Source organism: Drosophila albomicans, chromosome 3 (assembly GCF_009650485.2).
Source record: "Drosophila albomicans strain 15112-1751.03 chromosome 3, ASM965048v2, whole genome shotgun sequence".
NCBI lineage: Eukaryota > Metazoa > Arthropoda > Insecta > Diptera > Drosophilidae > Drosophila > Drosophila albomicans.
In genome coordinates this window covers 12,189,082-12,208,205 of record NC_047629.2, presented here as the reverse complement: position 1 = coordinate 12,208,205, position 19,124 = coordinate 12,189,082, and the positions used below count along the sequence as shown (strand labels likewise).

Here is a 19,124-nt window from a genome sequence, read left to right as displayed (position 1 = left end):
GGAATTACAAAATTGTATGAGTCAGCTATTGTACATATTTGCGTTTATTATAGAAAATGAGTTGAATACATTTGGGGAGCAGTGAATTATTCGATATTATATGGGCTTAATCTTGAAGTGCAGACCGATCAGAGAGAAGACCAAACACTTGAGATCCTGCACTAGATAATAGAAACATCGCAGGCCTTCTGGATCTTTTGAACGGTTAACATCCACCAATGAGCCGGTCTTTGACGTAGTAAATGAAATGTGCTCGTCACCAATCACGATTTCCAGTTCCTAAAACGATAAAGAACATGCAAGACGGTTATTAGGAATCGGTAACTGTATGGAAAGACATATTACTCACCTGGCGGCCGACGCGATCTGGTGGTGGCCAAGGTAGATCATCTTCCTGCATTATTTCAGAGTCGATAATGATGCGTTTCAGCTCCTCCATCACTGACTGGTGTACAAATGCTTCTTTGCGGATCATGGTGTCGTTTTTGTAGTTGGAATTGTTGGCGTACCGCAGTTTGCCATCTGGACGGAACTCAAACTCCAGAAACTCGTGTCCAAACTTGCCTTTGTGGCCCACATAGTAGCGCAAATAGAAGTCCTCGGTTGACATAGCTTTGTTCTTTGCTGTTTAACTGCGGTAAATTCTTTTTTTCTGCAAAATTTACCAAAACGAAAATATTTCTCTGCAAAACGCTGCTTTCTACAAGAGTGGCTGCAAATTGAATGGGGAAATATACTGAAAAACTACAGAATGGTCATATTGCTTAAAATGCCGGTATCGGCAAAGTTTAAATATTCGATAAGTGGTTGTGCATATCGATTTCCAAGCATGAATATGACCAAAATAATTGTATTTAACAGTTTTTTCTCTTAATAAGAATCTATTGCGTTTAAAAACACATTTTTATTATAAAGATATTATTTGACTTTGTGTTTAATAATAAATTCGTTCTATTAAAAATGTTGCGCCAATTCTCAATCATTGTCTGGCAGCAATGTAAGTGTAACCAACTGGTAACTAATGTGGTTATTTTTATCTTGGTATATTTTACGACATAAGATGTGGTCACGCTGATAGGAAAGACAAATTGGCCAAAGCCGAGTTTGATTTTGTGTTAAAATGTAACTTTATTTAATTTAGCTGTAACTACCTCCATAACTTGCGGATTTAATGCGGTAAGCAACGGTCACAGTTAAAGTGTATGTAAAAAGTGATTTAGAACTCAATGACAACATTGTAGTGAAAGACTGCAATAATTTGCAACAAAGTATGCAAACTGTGCGTGTTATGTACAACATTTATAGGCTTGTTTTTGGTTTCATTGTTGTTGTAGTTGCGATGTAATGGCGTCGCAAAAATGTACATGTGTGGAAAGAGAACACGCGCGGCATAAATCAGGGGTGGCTGATAGCAATGTTCTACCAGCAGCAGCAGCTTCCTTGACGAAGTTGCAGGGATCTCGGTCAAAGTAATTTTACAAAAACACTTTGGAAAGAGCGGCGCGTGAGAGCGCCCATATGGCTGTGTGTGTATGAGTGTGTTTGTGCTGTTGTTGTCACCAAAAAACGAAAGTGCCAGGATTCGAGTTGAGCATGCGCCGCAAAAGGCGGGAAAAATCAACAAGCTTTTCCTTGTGTTGCCGGCATACGGCACACGTGCCCCATCCATATACAATTCGTCGTCCTTCGTGCGAATTATGTCGGTCGTGCAACAAAGTTTCTCTCACAACACTGTTTATGCGTGAGTGTATTCGCTCTCACTCTCTTTTTGTTTGCTTAACTGTTTCTCTCAGTCGCTCTCTCTACTTTGCGCGACGTTTGTGATTACGTTTACTTTGGTGGTGTTTTGTTTTGACTGCCTGCTGCCGCTGCCACAAAATCGATGACATTGAGTGCAACATTGTTGTCGCTGCTTCTGCTGGAAATGTTGCATCCACACATCCGCATACCGATGAACTCCAACTGCATGTCCTGCCCTGCTCTGACCTTTCCTGGCCTCGCCCAGTAATACATTTTTTCTCATTTACTTGACTTCTTCGCACTGCAATTTTCTCTCTGTGCAAGTTTTGCCGGCAGTCGCTGCTGCCTCTCTGTTGCTGCTGACGTCGCCATCGACGTCGACTTCGACGTTGCTGCTGCGCCAGTTACAACTTTGTTAACTTCGGGACGTTGCTGTTTGCAGTCGGTATTTGGTATTGAGGACAGTAACCGGGGCGAAGTTACTTTGTTGCGCATTAATTGATTTTTTCCGGGTTCTTTGCCATACAACAGTCGAAAGAAAATTCAAGTAAAATATTGTTGCTGAAGAAGAAAAAAGGGAAAACATTGTAAGCACTTAGTTGCAACTTGCTGTAAGTGTGGCAAGTGTGGTAAGTAGTTTGTGATAAGTTTGACACTTATTTATTAAGTTAATTTAGAAATCAGACATTTAAGGAACTAGAGTGCTAATAGTATATAATAATTTCTTCATGTATAGTTGAAATTATCATATTGAAATTAAACATTTAAGAAACTAGATGACCAATGATATGATAGCTTAAATTAGGAATAACTAATAACTATTAACAAATACCTCTTGTTTTAAATTTGAATAATCAATTGTTTTATATTGATATTTTTTTTGCAGACAATGTAGAAGCTTTTTCATACGCTTTAAGGACACAAACACTTACACACATTCATAGCAAACTTTGGCAGCTGGCTTACAACATTCCAATTTTGGTCTCGTGAAGTAATTATGGATACATGAATTGAGGCGCTGCACGTACTGGAAAGCGCAGCAAGTAACGGGAAGGGCAGAGGCAGAGTCAGTGGCAGAAATAGAGACACCGCGCGCAAGAGTTAACCATGTCAACGAACCCCAACCAACAACAACAACAGCAGCAGCAGTTACATCAACAACCTGCAACAGCAATAACAACAGCAAGAGAGCGGACTGGGAGCAACAGCAGCACTAAGAGGGCCCGATGTGGTGGCAGTGGCAATAACACAACAGAGAAATGCAGCAGCTCCAAGCGAAATTTGCTCGAATTTCTGAGCATTTGCATTGCGTGCATCGTGTGCTATTACAACAGCACGCAGTGCGGTTTGGTCTTTGACGATATTAGCGCGATTAGAGACAACAAGGATCTGCGACCGAGCACACCGCTGAAGAATGTGTTCCTCAACGATTTCTGGGGTACGCCTATGCGCAAGGAGCAGTCACACAAATCGTATCGGCCTCTGACGGTGCTCACATTCCGTTTCAACTACTTGCTGCATGCTCTGGAGCCGTTCGGCTATCATTTCGTCAACCTGCTGCTGCACATCGCTGTCTGTTTGCTGTGGCGTCGTGTCTGTCGCCTTTTGCTGCGCCAATGCGTTGCAGTGCAACCCAGTGACGAGACGACAACAACACCACACTCAACCCTATCGAGCAGCTCGCTCAACACATGCGCCTTTGTGGCCTCGCTCCTATTTGCCACACACCCGGTGCACACCGAGGCCGTTACTGGCGTCGTTGGTCGCGCTGAATTGCTCTCTTCCATCTGCTACCTAGGCGCCTTTCTCAGCTATGCGCATGCAACGAGTGCCGCACGTCGCACGAAGTGGCCAACACTGTGTCTGTGCTTTGCCAGTTGCCTGCTGGCCTCAATGCTGTGCAAGGAGCAGGGCATCACGGTTGCCGGTATCTGTGCTGTCTACGAGCTGTTTGTAGTGCAACAACTGCGACCGCTGCATCTGTGCAACTTTGTGCTGCGTCTGTTCGAAGAGCAGCCATCTGCGAAGACTTCGTCGCCATCCTCAGGCAGCCCAAGCAGACGCTGGTCGTCAACGCTATGGAAGCGATTGGCCTTCTTGGCCAGTGTGACAGTGGCGCTGCTCGTGGGACGTGTCTACGTGATGGGCTCCCAGCTGCCCATCTTTACGCGCTTCGACAATCCCGCCTCATCAGCTCCCAGCCCAATACGTCAGCTCACCTATGGCTATCTCATCTATCTGAACTCTTGGCTGCTGTTGTGTCCATCGCTGCTCTGCTGTGATTGGACCATGGGTAAGATTGGATTGAATATATTTTCTCCTAGATTCTTTAATTGATTTTCTTTTATAGGCACTGTTCCGCTGCTGGAGGGATTTGCGGATGTGCGAAACGTGGCTACGTTGTGCACCTTTCTGGGACTCGCTGCACTCACAGCTAAGGCGTGTTGCTCACGCAATCTGCCACAGTCGCGCATACTGCTCATGTGCCTCGGCTGGCTGGTGCTTCCCTTTTTGCCCGCCTCGAATCTCTTCTTTCCCGTGGGTTTCGTCGTAGCCGAGCGCATTCTCTACATGCCCTCGATGGGCTATTGTCTGCTGGTTGCCTATGGCTATCAGCAGCTGCAGTCGCGTTGGAGCCGCAGTGGACGCCGTGTGGCACAGTTGGCGCTGGTTGCTTTGCTGGTGTCGCATGCGCTGAAGACGCAGCAACGAAATTGGGACTGGCGCAGCGAGTACTCACTGTTCATGTCCGGTGTGCATGTGAATCAACGCAATGCCAAGCTCTACAACAATGTGGGACACGCGCTGGAGAACGAGGCACAGTACGAGGAAGCGTTGTTGTATTTCCAGCAGGCGGTCCGCATACAGGCGGATGATATTGGCGCCCACATTAACGTGGGTCGTACCTTCAACAATCTGAAGCGCTATGCGGAGGCTGAGCAGGCGTATGTGCGTGCCAAGGCTTTGTTTCCGCAGGCCAAGCCTGGCGTTAGCTATCATGCACGCATTGCTCCCAATCACTTGAATGTGTTTATCAATCTCGCCAATCTGATAGCCAAGAACCAAACACGGCTGGAGGAGGCGGATCATCTGTACCGTCAGGCCATCAGCATGCGCAGCGATTATGTGCAGGTGAGTTGAGACCGCTTTTGTGCTGCTTCAAAGTATTCTAAACATATTTGGTTTCAACCTTAACAGGCCTACATCAATCGCGGTGATATACTAATGAAGCTGAATCGCACAGCTCAGGCGCAAGAGGTTTACGAGCAGGCGCTGCTCTATGACAGCGAAAACGCCGACATCTATTACAATTTGGGGGTCGTGTTTCTGGAGCAGGGCAAGAGCCAGCAGGCACACGTCTACTTCAACAAGGCCATCGAACTGTTTCCGGAGCACGAACAGGCGTTGCTTAATTCGGCCATTCTGCTGCAGGAGCTGGGTGGCGAGGAGGCGCGTCAACTGTCGCGTGAACGTCTCTATCAGGTGCTGGCAAGGGATGACAACAACGAGAAAGTGTACTTCAATCTGGGCATGCTGGCCATGGATGAGTCCAGCGTTGACGAGGCTGAGCAATTCTTCAAGCGCGCCATTCACCTCAAATCGGACTTTCGTAGCGCGCTCTTTAACTTAGCGCTGTTGCTGGCAGACACCAAGCGACCATTGGATGCAGTGCCGTTTCTGAATCAATTGATACGACACCATCCGACGCATGTGAAGGGTCTGATCTTGCTGGGTGACATCTACATCAATCACATGAAGGATTTGGATGCTGCCGAGAAATGCTATCGTAGCATACTGCGGAACGAGCCACACAACACTCAGGGTCTGCACAATCTCTGTGTGGTCTTCGTGGAGCGCAAGTGGCTTGCCAAGGCGGCCGCATGCCTGCAATACGCGCAGCGTCTTGCACCTGGCGAGGATTACATCGGACGGCATCTGCAGATTGTCATTGCACGCCTGCAGAAAATCAACAAGTTACCTGATACATCGCCCGAGCGACAGTTGGCCTACGAGGACTACGATCCACTCGAATACAAGCTTCCAGATAGTCGGGGCATGCACAAAGCTCGAACGCGATCATAGCAACACTTGCTCTAAGCCCTTGTAAATGTGAGATCGTGATTATTTTGCAGTAGTAGTGACATTTTTTAATTTGATCATCCCAATGAAGTGATCGTGTTTTTAATAACGAAATACTAGCTGGTAACAAACTACGTAATCTCAACCTGAACCTTGTTTTGTAAATAATTTTCAATTGTTGTTTTTAAGCAAATGACGTACGCCGAAATACTGCATTTATTGTATACAAATGAAATTGTACTTAATGGCATTAAATAAAACTAAATGTACTTAATGGTGAAAAGCTGTTATTAACTTTTAAAAGATGGGATATTGATAGGTAAGATATGATTGATTTTAAATTCATTGAAAATTTGATGCCAAACATTCCAAAGTTGTAGTTTAACTTTTGTTTCTAAATTGAAATCCTTTTAAAATATAAAGAAATTTCTCTTCCCATATCAGATTTGTTTCAAATTTTTGATACGCCCACTTTCGCCACCGAAAATCGACAAAAATCAAAAAATTATTCGAAATTCTTGAAAATTTGTGTGGAATCAGACAAAAATTGCAGAAGTCAAAGAAATATTTTTGTGTGGACAAAAACGCCTATTTACTATGAGTTTTCTTTGATTTAGCTGATAATCAGGTATATTTTGAATGTAGTACTATATCAAATGAAGCCTTTGGCTTATTTTAGTATTTTTGCAGTACATTAATTCAGTATATTTTAAGAACAATACCGCGCTGTTTTCGGGTGTCTCACAGTCGAGTCGATAGTAGTTTTCTTGCTAGTTTTTTCGAATTAATAAAAGACAATTTGTATTACGTTAAATAAATTCCATTTATTTGTAATAGCATTTCGATTTGTATTGATTTTTATTGACAATTTCTTAATTCGTAATACATACATAAATATATGTTGAAATATAATTATATGCTACGTAAGATTCCGACTTAATTGTAAGAAGAGCTCGGCACAAATAGTAATGCTCTCTTATGGACTAATAGTAATCGTTTATGATACACATCAATACATATAAATATAAATAGTTGCTTACGAGTATATATATATATATATATTTTTTTTATATTCGTTTTGCTCGCCAGCTGTATTCAAATTATAAAATTCTTATGCATTTTGCATTGTTTTGATTTCTTTCATTATTTCCCGTTTTACAAAATCGGTGAGCACATTTTTATTTTGCATAAATGGTACAATGAAGTTAGCCGTCAATATACAATATCTCATAAATTTTACTATATATGTACTTCTCTAAACATATACATACATATATATATTTGGTTTGTTATCTACCAGGCCGGGTGACTAGATTTGCGGAATAGCTAAATACAGATCTTTAAGTATACTACATACACTTGACGTTTGAGCAGTGAAACATTTAGAGAGGGAGATTACTGAGAATATCAGCATTTACGTAGATATAATTCGAGTTGTGAATTGACAGATATACAGATATTTAAGATATATGCAACTGGCTGAAGTTCTCGATGGAGTCGAGGAGTGACTCTTAAATGCCAGAAGAACATTAAAGTTGCTTTTATTCCAGATATTTACTTGAAACAATGAGTGAGTATAAATAAGGCAATCGCAAGTGCTGCGAAAAGTCCTTGAATTCAGGACAATTTGTGTGTGCTCGTCTTCACTCGCAGGCAATCTTGCCATCGAAGCTGCTCAGAGCTATGGCAAAGGCCTGCATGGCGCACAAAGGATAGCGATAATCCATGGTAAACACATCCTCGGAGGTGCGACCAAACTGCATGACTATATACTCTGGATCGGAGTCGTGCACCAGCTGAAAGTTCTTCACTGATGCCTGCGTAACACGACCGTGAAAATTGAGCACATACGATTGAGTTTCATCGTTCCAAACTGGCGTCTTGTTGTGTAGCTCCACAATGTTGTCCATGTTCTAAGAGCAGAAGATTAGTTAGTAAGGAGTATTATGAAATTAAGTGAGTGCACTCACCTTCATTTTCCACAAGTCGAGTATGCCTTGCTGCTTGGGATCCGCTGAGCTGATCTTGACGCGTTGATCATCCTCCGTCATGCCTGGCAGTATCACAGTCATGTTGCGTGGTCCCTTGAAGCCAAGTATATTGGTGTCCTATAATAACAAAATATATTATTAATAATAAATAGACAAATGCTAAAACCAATTGACTTACATAGATGATTACTGCTAGATCGAGACGAGGACTCTCTGTGCTCTCCTTGTTGCCATTGTCAAACACTGTGAACGAGGTGCCAAACACATTGGAGCGCAGCTTGCCGCAGAAACCATCCGCATTGCGCGACAGATCGGTGGGATCGCAGCTGACGATATAGTTGGATGTTTTGCTCTTCTTACGCTTGCGTCCTTAGAATGAATTTAATATTAATAAATAGAACGAAATAAGGACGTTCTAAAAACAAGAATCATGTTCTTGAGAGAAGAACTTCATATTGAAAAATTCTTGAAACAAGGCTTCATTTTTACGATTGATCAACTTTACAGCTTAATATTAAAATCTTTCTTAAAGAATCTTTTAATTTTTATAGAAAACAAATGACTTTCTAAAAACAGGAAAAACTGCTTGTTATTTAAATCAATCTAAATTTAAGAACGTTTGATCATGTAATAACCATATAATTCTGAAATGAGAAAGTTTCTTCTACCTATTTAAAGCAACATAATAACAATCTTTCAAAAATATTCTATCCATTTTTGAGCCTTAAATTAGATTTTGCTATGTCGGTTCAAATATTGAAATTTTTCCATTCATGAAATGGATATACATATATTGTTGTATTTTAAGAGTCTATAATTTAGAAATAATGTAGAATTTCGATCATGATTTAAGAATTTTTCTTCTGAATTCAGTTTGAATATCAGAACATAATGATTCAAAAATTTGTTTGTGAAACTTACCACCTAGAAGAAAAATCTTTTTGCCATAGTCTCGTTCCAGATGCAGATAATAGATGGGAAATAGACCCCGATCCATGCCCTTGCGATCGCGTGTAATGCGGCACTTGTAGAGCACTCCCTGCGGCGCCGGTTGCATAACGAACTGATCAATGTTGCCAATGACATCGCCCTCGGACTCGCCGCTTCCTCCAACGCTGCCGCTGCCATTGCCTGCTCCATTGCTGCCCTCCAGTTCACCATCGTCTTTGTAGGACGAACTGATGCCAGCCGGACGCACTGGGGCAACATTAGAGATATTCCGATTAGCGTAGTCATCTTCATCCAAGGTATCGCTGAAGCTTTGCTGACGCAAGCGAGTGCGCTGCGATTGTGTCGAGTTGGCACTGAGCGGAGGCAGCGGCTGCTCAACAACTGTCACCGGGCTGCTCTCCTCATCCTCCAGCTCATGCGACGAGATCTCTTCAATCAAGTCGGCTAAATAAAGAGCAGTTTTAAGTAAAACTAGTTTTGAACTCTCTACTTGTGAGTACGACTTACCTTCCTGATTGATGGTGCTAAGGCTGCGCAAGTTGTTCGAATTGTTGCGATTCGAGTGGACTGAGGTCGACAGGTTGACGCTGCCGCTATTGTTGCTCAGTATCTGATCCGGATTCTGTGTCGAGCCCATGAACTGCATTGGTCCATCGTACGCATGCAGCTCCCGGCTGTTGCTTCGCATGCCGGACATGGGCCGGTTGATCTGTAGGTCACTTGCCTGCACCATTCCCGGCGAGGCGCGCTTCTGCCGGATGTAAGCGTCCATCAGCTGGCGCTGTAACAACAAAAATGCGTTTCGCAATTTAATTTTCGTTGATGAAATACAGTACAAATAATATAATTCTATTTAATTTCGTATTTATAAATATAGTTTTAAATTATTTTCATCATATGAAAGCCAAAATTATTATGCTAACATCTTTAAATGGAGGTTATTAATTTTTCCACCACAAATTTAGTTTGTCCTAGTTCTTAGAGTCTTCCAGATTCAATTGTGACTTATGGATAGACATATTATTACAAATACTCCTTATATTTGTTTTAAGGCTTCTCTATGATTTTTTTCAATTTATTTCGTACGAAACTTAAAATATAGCGATTTAATACACCACAAAATTCTGCATTTTACCAAAATATATCGGTATATTCATTGAAAGTATTTTTTTGATAATGAAGAATACGTACTTTCTAGAGTCGGAAATCTCTTCGTCTCCCTGCATGCAAACAGTTATAATACCCTTCTAAATTTGGGTCACGATTATGAAAAGTATAAGCCAATTTGGACATATTAACTTAGCAACAAATAGAATAAGTCAGCAACATAGTAAAGAATTGTTTGAGTGATATACATTTGGGAAAACCTCATAACATAAGACTTTTGAATGTCAAAAATGAAACAAATTTCCGCTGCAATAATTTCTACTTAAATTGCTGTAAACAAGTCGATGAAATAATAATTCTATTTGTGTTTTCACATGTGCTGAACATTATAAATCAATAAATGCAGATAGTAAACAAAATATCGCACGTTTATTCAAATGATTTATGGCCCCTTTGGCAGACGATGCGATTAGAACAACAAATGTGGCGATATCTTTATGACAGCCCACGGGGAGCAACAAGCGTATACTTAATATTTACTAACAGTTCAAACTCTTTTTTCACGGCAAAAAAGTATATTTATTTACAGTGGAAACGAAAATGAAATGAGAAGAGTAAAGATTACTTCACTGCCCATTTTCAAGTTGCTGAACAAAGCTTTTGTTACATTGCTTTCATATTCATTTATTTAACTGCTTCGGACTTTACGTCTATTACTTAATGGCTTTATAACTAGAACAATAGCCAACTGAGACAAATTGATGTAGAATAATTGGCTGCAGAAATATTCTAAATCGAGCACATAACCTAATTATAAATAAGTTGCACTTAATTAGCATTTGATTGTCGTCGCAATTGCGCCGCGTATACTTAATGTATTCATAGTGATTTTCTTTGTATATAATATATAGTATAATTTAGTAGATGTATAGTAGGTACAATATATTTATTATACAAGTATAATTTTCTCATTTGCCATTTAGCAAAGCAAAGTGAGAAACGCAAATGAGCAAATAGCTGAAAGTTGTTCGTATGCATGGATACCCACAACAAGTATACGACACCGTGACATCCCAATTCAAGCGCACAACTATTAATCCCCATGCAAAGAGGGACCGACATGGGTGATTGTTGCCGTTGCCGTTGCAGTTGCATCATCATCAGCTTCAGCATATGTTGCACCGCAGGGCAGCTGCGTTGCCTTTCGTTGACCACTTTGCCTGGGGCTTGCCGCTTTTGACATGACATGACATGACAGCGAATGGGACTGCGAGTGAGCGACTGAGCACGTTGATGGCAATGATTTCATTAAACATTTAAATTCAAGTTCAGCGCAAAGACAACAACAGCATCAACAACAACAACAACTATTAAAAAAGCGAAAACAAATGTAAAACGCTTGCAAAACTGCGCCGCTGTTTAAAAGATACTTTTTCCATGCCAGGACTAAATGTGTTTTCAATTTTTCCTTCTCTTTCTCTTTCTCAATGGGGAAACAATGCACGTTCCGCTTCGCAAACTTCTGCGAGGAAAAAGCAATTATGTGGAAATCCCTTTTACAGCTTTTCAGTTGCTCCGAAGCGAGCTAAGCGCAGTGAGGAAATTGACGTTAGTTTCTAGTGCACATTTTTATTGCTCTCAATAAATCTACAGAGTGAACTACAGCAAGTTGACATTACTCAGGATGCTCTCGATGGTCGCATTGTGAACGCGCTGTTTGCCAGCGGACGCACACTGCAGCTGAAAGAACTCGGGCAGATCGTCCTCCACCTCAAAGGCGCTCGTCTTGTTCGCAGGCAGCCAAAGATCCATGCGATCGTAGACCACGCCGTTGGGTCCCTGCTGAATGAACCAATCGATCGACGTCCGATCCTTAAGGTCCGATCCCCAGAGCAGCATCAGCGGCACCTGCGACTTAGCGCGTTGCACCAGCGATGGATCAGCCTTGACGAACACTGCATTGGGCACAATTCCCGCCAGATCGAAGGCCTGGGCAAAGTTAATGCTCTGCTCCACGGTGCTGGTGCGTGGATCGACGAACGGATTTTCCACGCTGCTGGTGAGGAACAGCACTGGATACATGTTCTGCTTGAAGCGAAGCAGCGTGCACAGATCCGCATCGAAGCTCTTGATGATGTTCAATCGACCACAGCCATGACGTTCCACCACCTGCAGTATGCGATCGACAAACAAGTTCTTGTCGATCGTCTGCTCGCTCTCATACACTCCGTTCGACTTAAGTTGCGGCCACTTGATCTCAATATCAAAGCCCACGGTCAGGTTGACGTTCTCGAAGAAGTCTTGAAGTGTGGGAAAGAGTCGTTGCTCCACTTGCTCCACATTGTCGTGGGCGGGATACTCGATGATCTTGTTGTTAACCACCTGATAGGTCTTAAGCTGCTTCAGCTGCTCGTACGTGATGTCCTTGATCAGCACTTCGGTCAGATCGTTGGCAGTCGTGGGAGTCTTCGAATCGATGCACACCCGTATGGAGTAATCATGATGTATGATGGGCACCAGATCGCTGGTCAATTGCACATCGAACTCCACCATATCGGCACCTAATTGTCCCGCAGCCTGCATCGTGGCCAGTGTGTTCTCAATCAATGGCGCAGCTGTTGTGGCTGTTAGTGATAAACTCTTGCCCAGACCACGATGACCGATCTCCAGTTCTGTCCAGTTGTGGCGCCAATAGTTCACAAAGCTAGTGCGAAAGTCCGAGCTGCCATTGACCATCGGTTGCACCACCAAATATTCCAGTTGCAGCGCACCAACGACACGTTGCCACAGCGGCGACAGCAGCGGCAACGTCAAGTTGCCTTCGCTGCCTGCCAAAGCTTGCGGCTGCAGTTGAGCTGTGCCTAAGAGACGCACTGTGTCCTGCTGCTCGCCGTAGATCTGCAGTTGGTAGGCGACTTGCGGCAGCTGATCGACTGCAATATGAAACATGAGCAGATCCTTCGACTGATCGTAGCGCACGCCATACTCGGGCTGCGATCGCAACTTGCTATCGCTGTAGACGAGGCGAACGTACTCCACATTGGCAGTGGCAGAGCTGAGGATGGGCGACAGATTCTCTGGATGCACGGGCTGCACTCGCAGTCGCAGATGAGCGTCCTCGGGCAGCGTTGATTCCTCCAGCTGAAGCGCCTCGCGGAACACCTTAAGCTGCACAATGCTGCCAGCTTTCTGTAGCCAGCCGCGTGTCAACTGCCGCTCGCCATCGATGATGCTGAGCACGTCGGTGCGATTCACCGCGTATTTTGTGGTGTTGAAGCTACGAGGATGCACATGCGATTCCCAGCGGCGGATTTGCACGCCACCCGAACGCGCCACGGCGGCGACAAAGTAACGATACTCGACGCTGCTGTTCTGCGGCAACAGCAGTGTTCCTTGCCACACATTGAGCAACTCGGTGCGATTGAGGAGTACGGCACGATTCGCCTGCCATTCGCCAAGAGCTGCCAGATTACCGACTAGAGCGGGACGCTCGTGGGCAGCGAGTTGATCCTCGGGCAGTATGGTGAGCGTGATGTTGAATGCGAGTGGCGCGTTGCGTTTGAGAGGCACGAAACGGCGTGCGGCATAATACTTTTCGTAGTACGAATCACTGTCGCAATGCGTGGCCACCGGCAGCAGGCAAAGAGCGCTCAGCCAGGCGATGCCCAATGCCACAAAGGTCTTGCCCATGGCAAATGGAAGAGTTTTCTGTCTGAGTTGTGAACTCGGCGACGAACGCGTCGCGACTGGTGGCAACAGCTTTAGGTGGCTCTCGCTCAGTGTGTTTGTGTTATCACTGTGGCGCAATGGGCGATTTACGACACATCTTGGCGAGGCGATAAATGCTCGCGGTAGCAGCTCAATCGCTATCAGCACAGCGAGTGCGAATTGTCAACTGAATGAATCGAGTTGAAATTCAAATTCACAATGGAAATGGAAATGGAAGTGGGGAAGTGGAATGGAATGAATTGGTTGCGCTGTCAGACCAGTTTCGCACGTGTTGCACACAGATACAGATTACATTTGCAATGACAGATACAGATACAGATAGTATAAACACATCTACATATATCTCAGTTGATGCTGCAGAGATACAGCTACAGTTGATGCCACAGATATAGACAGAGATACAGTTGATTCTGCAGCTACAGATACAATTTCGGCTGTAGTTAGTTTCGACTATAGCTACAGATACTTTTACAGCTACAACTACAACTACAGACGACGTCATCAGTTGTCGGCGGCAGGCAGCGCGCAAAAATAATAAATGAATTTGATTTTGAGAGCTGCGCAAAAGCGTTCGTTCGCCTTGATGGGGTTCGCCTCAGTACATCAATCAGTCAGTTTGTCAATCACTATTCATTTACTCACTCACTCAGTCATTCATTCATTTACTTATTCATTCACACACTCAATTCGCATGCGCCTCGCTGTGGGGTCAATTCAAATATAGAATTCTATTCAAATGCCCAAAAACTTTGTCAACTGTCGCGTAATTTATCTGCAATTACATATTCACTACTACACAAGTGCATGTGAGTGTGTGTGAGTGTATGAGTGTATGAGTACTCGTTACTGTAGTTGTAGCTGCGACATTTCGTGGTTTTATGGTTCACCGTTGTTTGCGCACCTTTTTTTTTTTGACTGCGTGTGATGAAAAGAAGAAACAGTTTGATAGAGATGGGAACACATTTAGAACAATGTAAAAAGTTAGTGTACGATATAGTAAAAAAAGTGTAAAACAAATTCACTTATATTGAACAATAATTCCTCCTTTGATATCTTTCAACAAAATAAGTTAAAAATGCAGATTCTATATATAATATTTTATGAACTGGGGAAAGACATCACTGCAACCCATCTGAATTAAAACTTCCCCATCAGCTCAAATTCTTGAAGTTCCTCTATTTTTATTAAGTGTTTCCCTAGGATTGTACTTAGAAATATATAGATATTTTTAATCACTTACTTTAATATTTCACTTTATTTTGATTTCTTTACTTTAGTTTATTTTAAATTATAAATCATGATAGATTAAAAATGTATGAATCTATAAAAGATGTAATTTAAGAAATTCTATTTTAATTTTCGAAATATGGATTACATCAGGAATACGAATTTCTTAATGATTTTTTATTGATCTAGGTAAAATTTTTTACGAACAGTCACAAACTTTATAGATGATAATTGACATTGACATCTCGAAATCTCTTATTTTAAATTCGAAACGTATATTAAATATGTAAGAATCTGGATAAGTACTTGATCTAAACATCACCTTTTATGAACAAACAAAATACTGACTTCCTCATTGACTTTTAATTCATACTGTATTTGCTTACCAAAAATTATGACTCTTACTCAGCATCAAGATTTTATAAGCTGCAAACGCTAACGTTGTCAAATTATGACTATGATATATAGCTGACAAGGGAATAATCGGTTGAGAAATGAGTTTACGAGAGTGTGCAAAAAGATATGGGCATTTTAGAATCCTCCGACATGAGAGAGATAGTTGATGAGTGCAAAAGAATTGCCACACAACATCAAAAAAAAAAGAAGAAAAGTATAATAACAGTATGCGCCAAGTACTCGTTACAAGGTTAGTACCACTTTATGGCCCAAAAGAAAGTCAGCCAGAGAAGAGAAAAGAAGAGCGAAAGTCATGTGCAGTAGAAGCAACAGAAGCAGCTGGCTTGCTGCATATTTGATATGGGTTATTAAATTCAATGTCACACATAAATTCTCACCAAAAATAAGCAGAATTAATGGTCGAACATCAAAAATGCAGCGCAATGTTTTGCGTCTTTGAAATGTGAGTGAGTGTATTACACATACACACATATTCATATTCATTTTCATTTTCATTTTGCCAGACAAATTTGCGTAAAATTAAAGGGCGTTACAGTGAGCTATAAACAGCATGTGCTGCCTCACGCATACACACGCACAACACATGCTTAAATGCTTGTAATGTTTTTGGGGTCGTGCAATAAAATGATTACTCATACGCCGCGTGGCACGACCAAATTGATAAAGTCAGCACCACAAGGCAAGCTTAGACAGTTGCTAATACTCTAATTGAGAGTTCCATGGATATGTTTACACAATATAAAATTTCATGATTGAATAAGCGTGTTAATGGTGACAGTTAAGTTAATTTAATTTTAAAGCTAGAGTCAAGATTTATTTATATTTATTGTAAAAGTTATTCAATAAATATTTTATATGGAAAAAGCTACTTTGATTCACATTATGTTATATTTTAAATGCAACAGTGTATAGATATACCAAAGGCTACATTCAGTATTTTAGTATTTTAAATTTTATATTATAAATACCGACTGTTTTAGTAAATATTTCTGGTATAACTTACGCTCTATGGTATTCTTTGAATGTAATAGTGTATTTTAGTATATATTTAGTATATTTTAGTAATGTTCTAGTATATTAACTTGATATATTTAAAACATACCGCACTGTTTTAATGGGTATCTCACAGTCGATCCCACTCGAGTGTAGCTTTCTGACTTATTAAGATTCACGTAGTTAACTCGAGCACAGTCGCTGCATAAATATGTTTGATACATTTATAATTTAAATTGAATCTGAGTAATGTGAAAACAAACTCGTTGTGTTTGCAGTCAGACCGAACTATTGAATATTTAATGCGTCGCTGAGCAGCCAACAGAGGACTGTCTCTCTCCTCTGAAAGTATCGACGATAACCAATGACCAATGGCTTGGAAAAATACTCATCGATTTGGACGACAACTCACACGAGCTGACGATTAACCTTAGCAGCAAAAAAGGCGAAGAAAATACGAGGCGACCATAAAATGGATATTGGGTTAGCTGCAAACTATTACAAGCTTTTATATCCGCCTTTGACTGTTGGGCTGTTGCCCTCTCGACATGTTCGTGCATGCGTGTGAGTGAGTGTGTGTGTGTGTGGTCCTTTTTTTATTTGGCATCCATTTAGCCGCCGCTTCATTAAGCCATAAGCCCAATCCACCTTTTTTCCTGCTGGAGTACAACGATGTTGTCATGTCATGTCCTGTTTCTGCCTTTGTCCCTGTCTCTCTCTTTCTCTCTCTTCTAGCTGTCTCTGTTTGTGGCACTCGCAATGAGTTCTTCATTGGAATGTGCGTCACATATCTTGCCATAAGCTTAAAGCCGGACTAAATGAATTTACCACCTTGTCTGTGACGCTGATTCCGACTCCTGGCCTAAAGTGCTTTGTTTTCCCAGCTTTGTGAATTCAATTTAAAGACTCGACTTGGCCTCAGCATCAGCCTCATCGACTTTGCAATTTATTCTTTTATTTAGTCCACAAACAAAGAGCTTATTTACCACAATTCAGCTTCAATAAGGATTTACTACTCTCATATGTCATCAAGGATGATAAATCTGATTATAAGCATGATGCTCTTAAATTCAATATGTCAAACACGTTTTCTTCTTTCGTTACGAAGTCTATTGATTCTGTATCAAATTTATATTAGAGTTTGAGTCACGTCTCTGCTGCACTTTATTTTGTAGTCAATTTGAGAGGCTTACACAAAACTTGTTTAAAGCATTCGTGCATTAAGTTATCATTTTGCTAAATATAATATTTCTCGCTTATTGGTTTTGCCATTTGGTGTTAATTGCTTTGTGAATTTAATTAAGTTTAGTTTTTTTTTTATTTTACAGTAGCAAAAAGCATTTATGAATAGTTAATAGGATGTATTTTTTACATGTTTGTTTTTCTAATAACATTTACTATTTAATTATGAGCAGTTTAATAATGTCAAAGGCGCTTTAGACGGTATTAAGTTTTAATTAAATTGTGTAAATTGGATACAATTTTTTGTGTTGCATTAGCTATGTTATGAAGCTTTAATAATACTTTGTGCTTATGGTATTAAAACCTGCTTTTTCAGGAATTTTCGTAGCCGGTAAAAGAAAATATTTTGTTTATTATTTTCGGAAAGAAACGGCTTTCGGGTTGCTTTGGTTGATAATCTGGTATATTTTGTAACCTTTGGTATATTTGGAATGTAGTACTATATAAATATTATATATCAAATACAGCTTTCGGTATATTTTAGTATTATACTGTCTGGGACTACATCTTGTACAGTATATTTTGAGTGTGATATTATATAATATTTATAATCAAATAAAGTTTTTGCTATTTCAGTGTTGGGTTCCCAATTTAGTATATTTGGTACTCTATGGTATATTTTAAATATTGAACTCTATGTCGATATATATGACTTATGTATATTTCAGTATTATTTCGGTATATTAATTTAGTATATATTTTTAATAATCCCGGTTTGTTAATTTATTAAAAATTTTCAACTACAAGTGCAGCAGTCGAGAGTGCGAAACATGCTTTAAAAAATTTGGCAATATTTTCTGCTTTCCCAACTAAAGAAATTCATGTCAAATGGTTGCTTGAATAAATTCTGCAGACTATGCAATTCATCATAAGTTCGCTTGAGCTCTTGCAATAAGTTATTATGCTTTCCAGTCGCTGCAGAGAGACGTGACATTATTTCAAAACACATTCAACTACGGGTAGCGATAGAAAGTGAATACTTGACATTCGCACAGATTTTATTAGCCAGATTATTCGACACAGAAAATCAAAAAAACATAAAATGTCTTAATGATGTGTGTTGGCAAAATGCTTGGATTAAATCTTAGTCACAATTTTTGGGGAGGCCATTTACGAGTAAGCTGCTAAGGCATTCTAGCATTGTTTAATATCCGGCTTTAAGGCTTTAAATAGCTGGCTTTTTCTTCCTTTTTTCTTTTTTTTGGGACCGACGACAGTTTCAGGTAATAAAAAAAGGGGAGCGAGAGGCAAGCTCGCATGCAAAAATGTTGTGATGCTTGTCGTATGTACTCGGAACATTTATTTCTTTGTCAGCTTGTTACTTCGTTGCGATTGCGAAAGTACAACAGACAATGAGAAAGTGCTGCGTGGCTCTGTGGCTTTGCCTTTTCAGAGTTCGTTTTTGCAGCAGTTGATTTTCCTCTCTAACATTTTACGAGGCATGACACAAAAGTTGTGCCAGTTTGTCGCCAAAGTTTGTCGCAGCAGCAGCGGCAGCGGCAGCATCTTCACCTGGCATTGAAGATTAGAAAATAACTGAAGAAAAGAATGCCACTTTACGGTTGAGCTCTTGAGAATAGTACGTCTGATGCCCGCTTGTAATACTATTTGCGAATCCTTATGGCTCTTGGGCAGAAATTAGCCACG

At 41.1% G+C, this 19,124-nt stretch overlaps 4 protein-coding genes across 6 annotated transcripts in view; 1 reads left to right on the top strand and 3 right to left on the bottom strand.

The window, feature by feature from the left end:
* Window positions 1-21: 21 nt before the first annotated feature.
* On the bottom strand, window positions 22-731 carry LOC117572249 (protein mago nashi). Its single transcript, XM_034254937.2, has 2 exons — window positions 350-731; window positions 22-279 (listed from the first exon to the last, which is right to left on the bottom strand). The coding sequence occupies exons 1-2, from the start codon at window positions 608-610 to the stop codon at window positions 97-99; spliced, it is 444 nt and encodes a 147-aa protein (XP_034110828.1). The 5' UTR covers window positions 611-731; the 3' UTR covers window positions 22-96.
* Window positions 732-1,050: 319 nt separating this feature from the next.
* On the top strand, window positions 1,051-6,094 carry LOC117572243 (protein O-mannosyl-transferase Tmtc3). Of its 2 annotated transcripts, none has more exons than XM_034254927.2 (4): window positions 1,051-1,176; window positions 2,627-4,033; window positions 4,091-4,872; window positions 4,939-6,094. In XM_034254927.2, the coding sequence occupies exons 2-4, from the start codon at window positions 2,848-2,850 to the stop codon at window positions 5,821-5,823; spliced, it is 2,853 nt and encodes a 950-aa protein (XP_034110818.1). In that variant the 5' UTR covers window positions 1,051-1,176; window positions 2,627-2,847; the 3' UTR covers window positions 5,824-6,094. The 2 variants fall into 2 exon arrangements, with proteins under 2 accessions (XP_034110818.1, XP_034110819.1); XM_034254928.2 differs by lacking the exon at window positions 1,051-1,176 and adding an exon at window positions 2,220-2,369.
* A 579-nt stretch (window positions 6,095-6,673) lies between these two features.
* Window positions 6,674-19,124, bottom strand: part of LOC117571282 (protein king tubby) — a 30,671-nt gene continuing 18,220 nt past the window's right edge. Inside the window, exons 1-6 of one of the 2 annotated variants that reach the window (XM_052005507.1) lie at window positions 9,954-10,494; window positions 9,270-9,543; window positions 8,733-9,206; window positions 7,990-8,180; window positions 7,791-7,928; window positions 6,674-7,733 (exon numbers count right to left, since the gene is read on the bottom strand). In XM_052005507.1, coding sequence (XP_051861467.1) covers window positions 7,464-7,733; window positions 7,791-7,928; window positions 7,990-8,180; window positions 8,733-9,206; window positions 9,270-9,534 — 1,338 coding nt within the window. In that variant the 5' untranslated portion in view covers window positions 9,535-9,543; window positions 9,954-10,494 and the 3' untranslated portion in view covers window positions 6,674-7,463. Of the gene's footprint in view, window positions 7,734-7,790; window positions 7,929-7,989; window positions 8,181-8,732; window positions 9,207-9,269; window positions 9,544-9,953; window positions 10,495-19,124 lie in introns of those variants that run through there. The other variant, XM_034253344.2, reaches the window with a different exon arrangement.
* Window positions 11,483-13,756, bottom strand: LOC117571281 (glycerophosphocholine phosphodiesterase GPCPD1). The gene has a single exon (XM_034253343.2). The coding sequence runs from the start codon at window positions 13,557-13,559 to the stop codon at window positions 11,529-11,531; it is 2,031 nt and encodes a 676-aa protein (XP_034109234.1). The 5' UTR covers window positions 13,560-13,756; the 3' UTR covers window positions 11,483-11,528.

Excerpts from the sequence above, each read along its gene's own strand:
- LOC117572243 (XM_034254927.2), top strand. The coding sequence starts at position 2,848 with ATGTCAACGAACCCCAACCAACAACAACAACAGCAGCAGCAGTTACAT. Across the intron at positions 4,034-4,090 it reads CTGCTGTGATTGGACCATGG|GCACTGTTCCGCTGCTGGAG; the intron begins GTAAGATTGGAT and ends TTTCTTTTATAG. Across the intron at positions 4,873-4,938 it reads TGCGCAGCGATTATGTGCAG|GCCTACATCAATCGCGGTGA; the intron begins GTGAGTTGAGAC and ends CAACCTTAACAG.
- LOC117572249 (XM_034254937.2), bottom strand. The coding sequence starts at position 610 with ATGTCAACCGAGGACTTCTATTTGCGCTACTATGTGGGCCACAAAGGC. Across the intron at positions 280-349 it reads CAGATCGCGTCGGCCGCCAG|GAACTGGAAATCGTGATTGG; the intron begins GTGAGTAATATG and ends TTATCGTTTTAG.
- LOC117571281 (XM_034253343.2), bottom strand. The coding sequence starts at position 13,559 with ATGGGCAAGACCTTTGTGGCATTGGGCATCGCCTGGCTGAGCGCTCTT.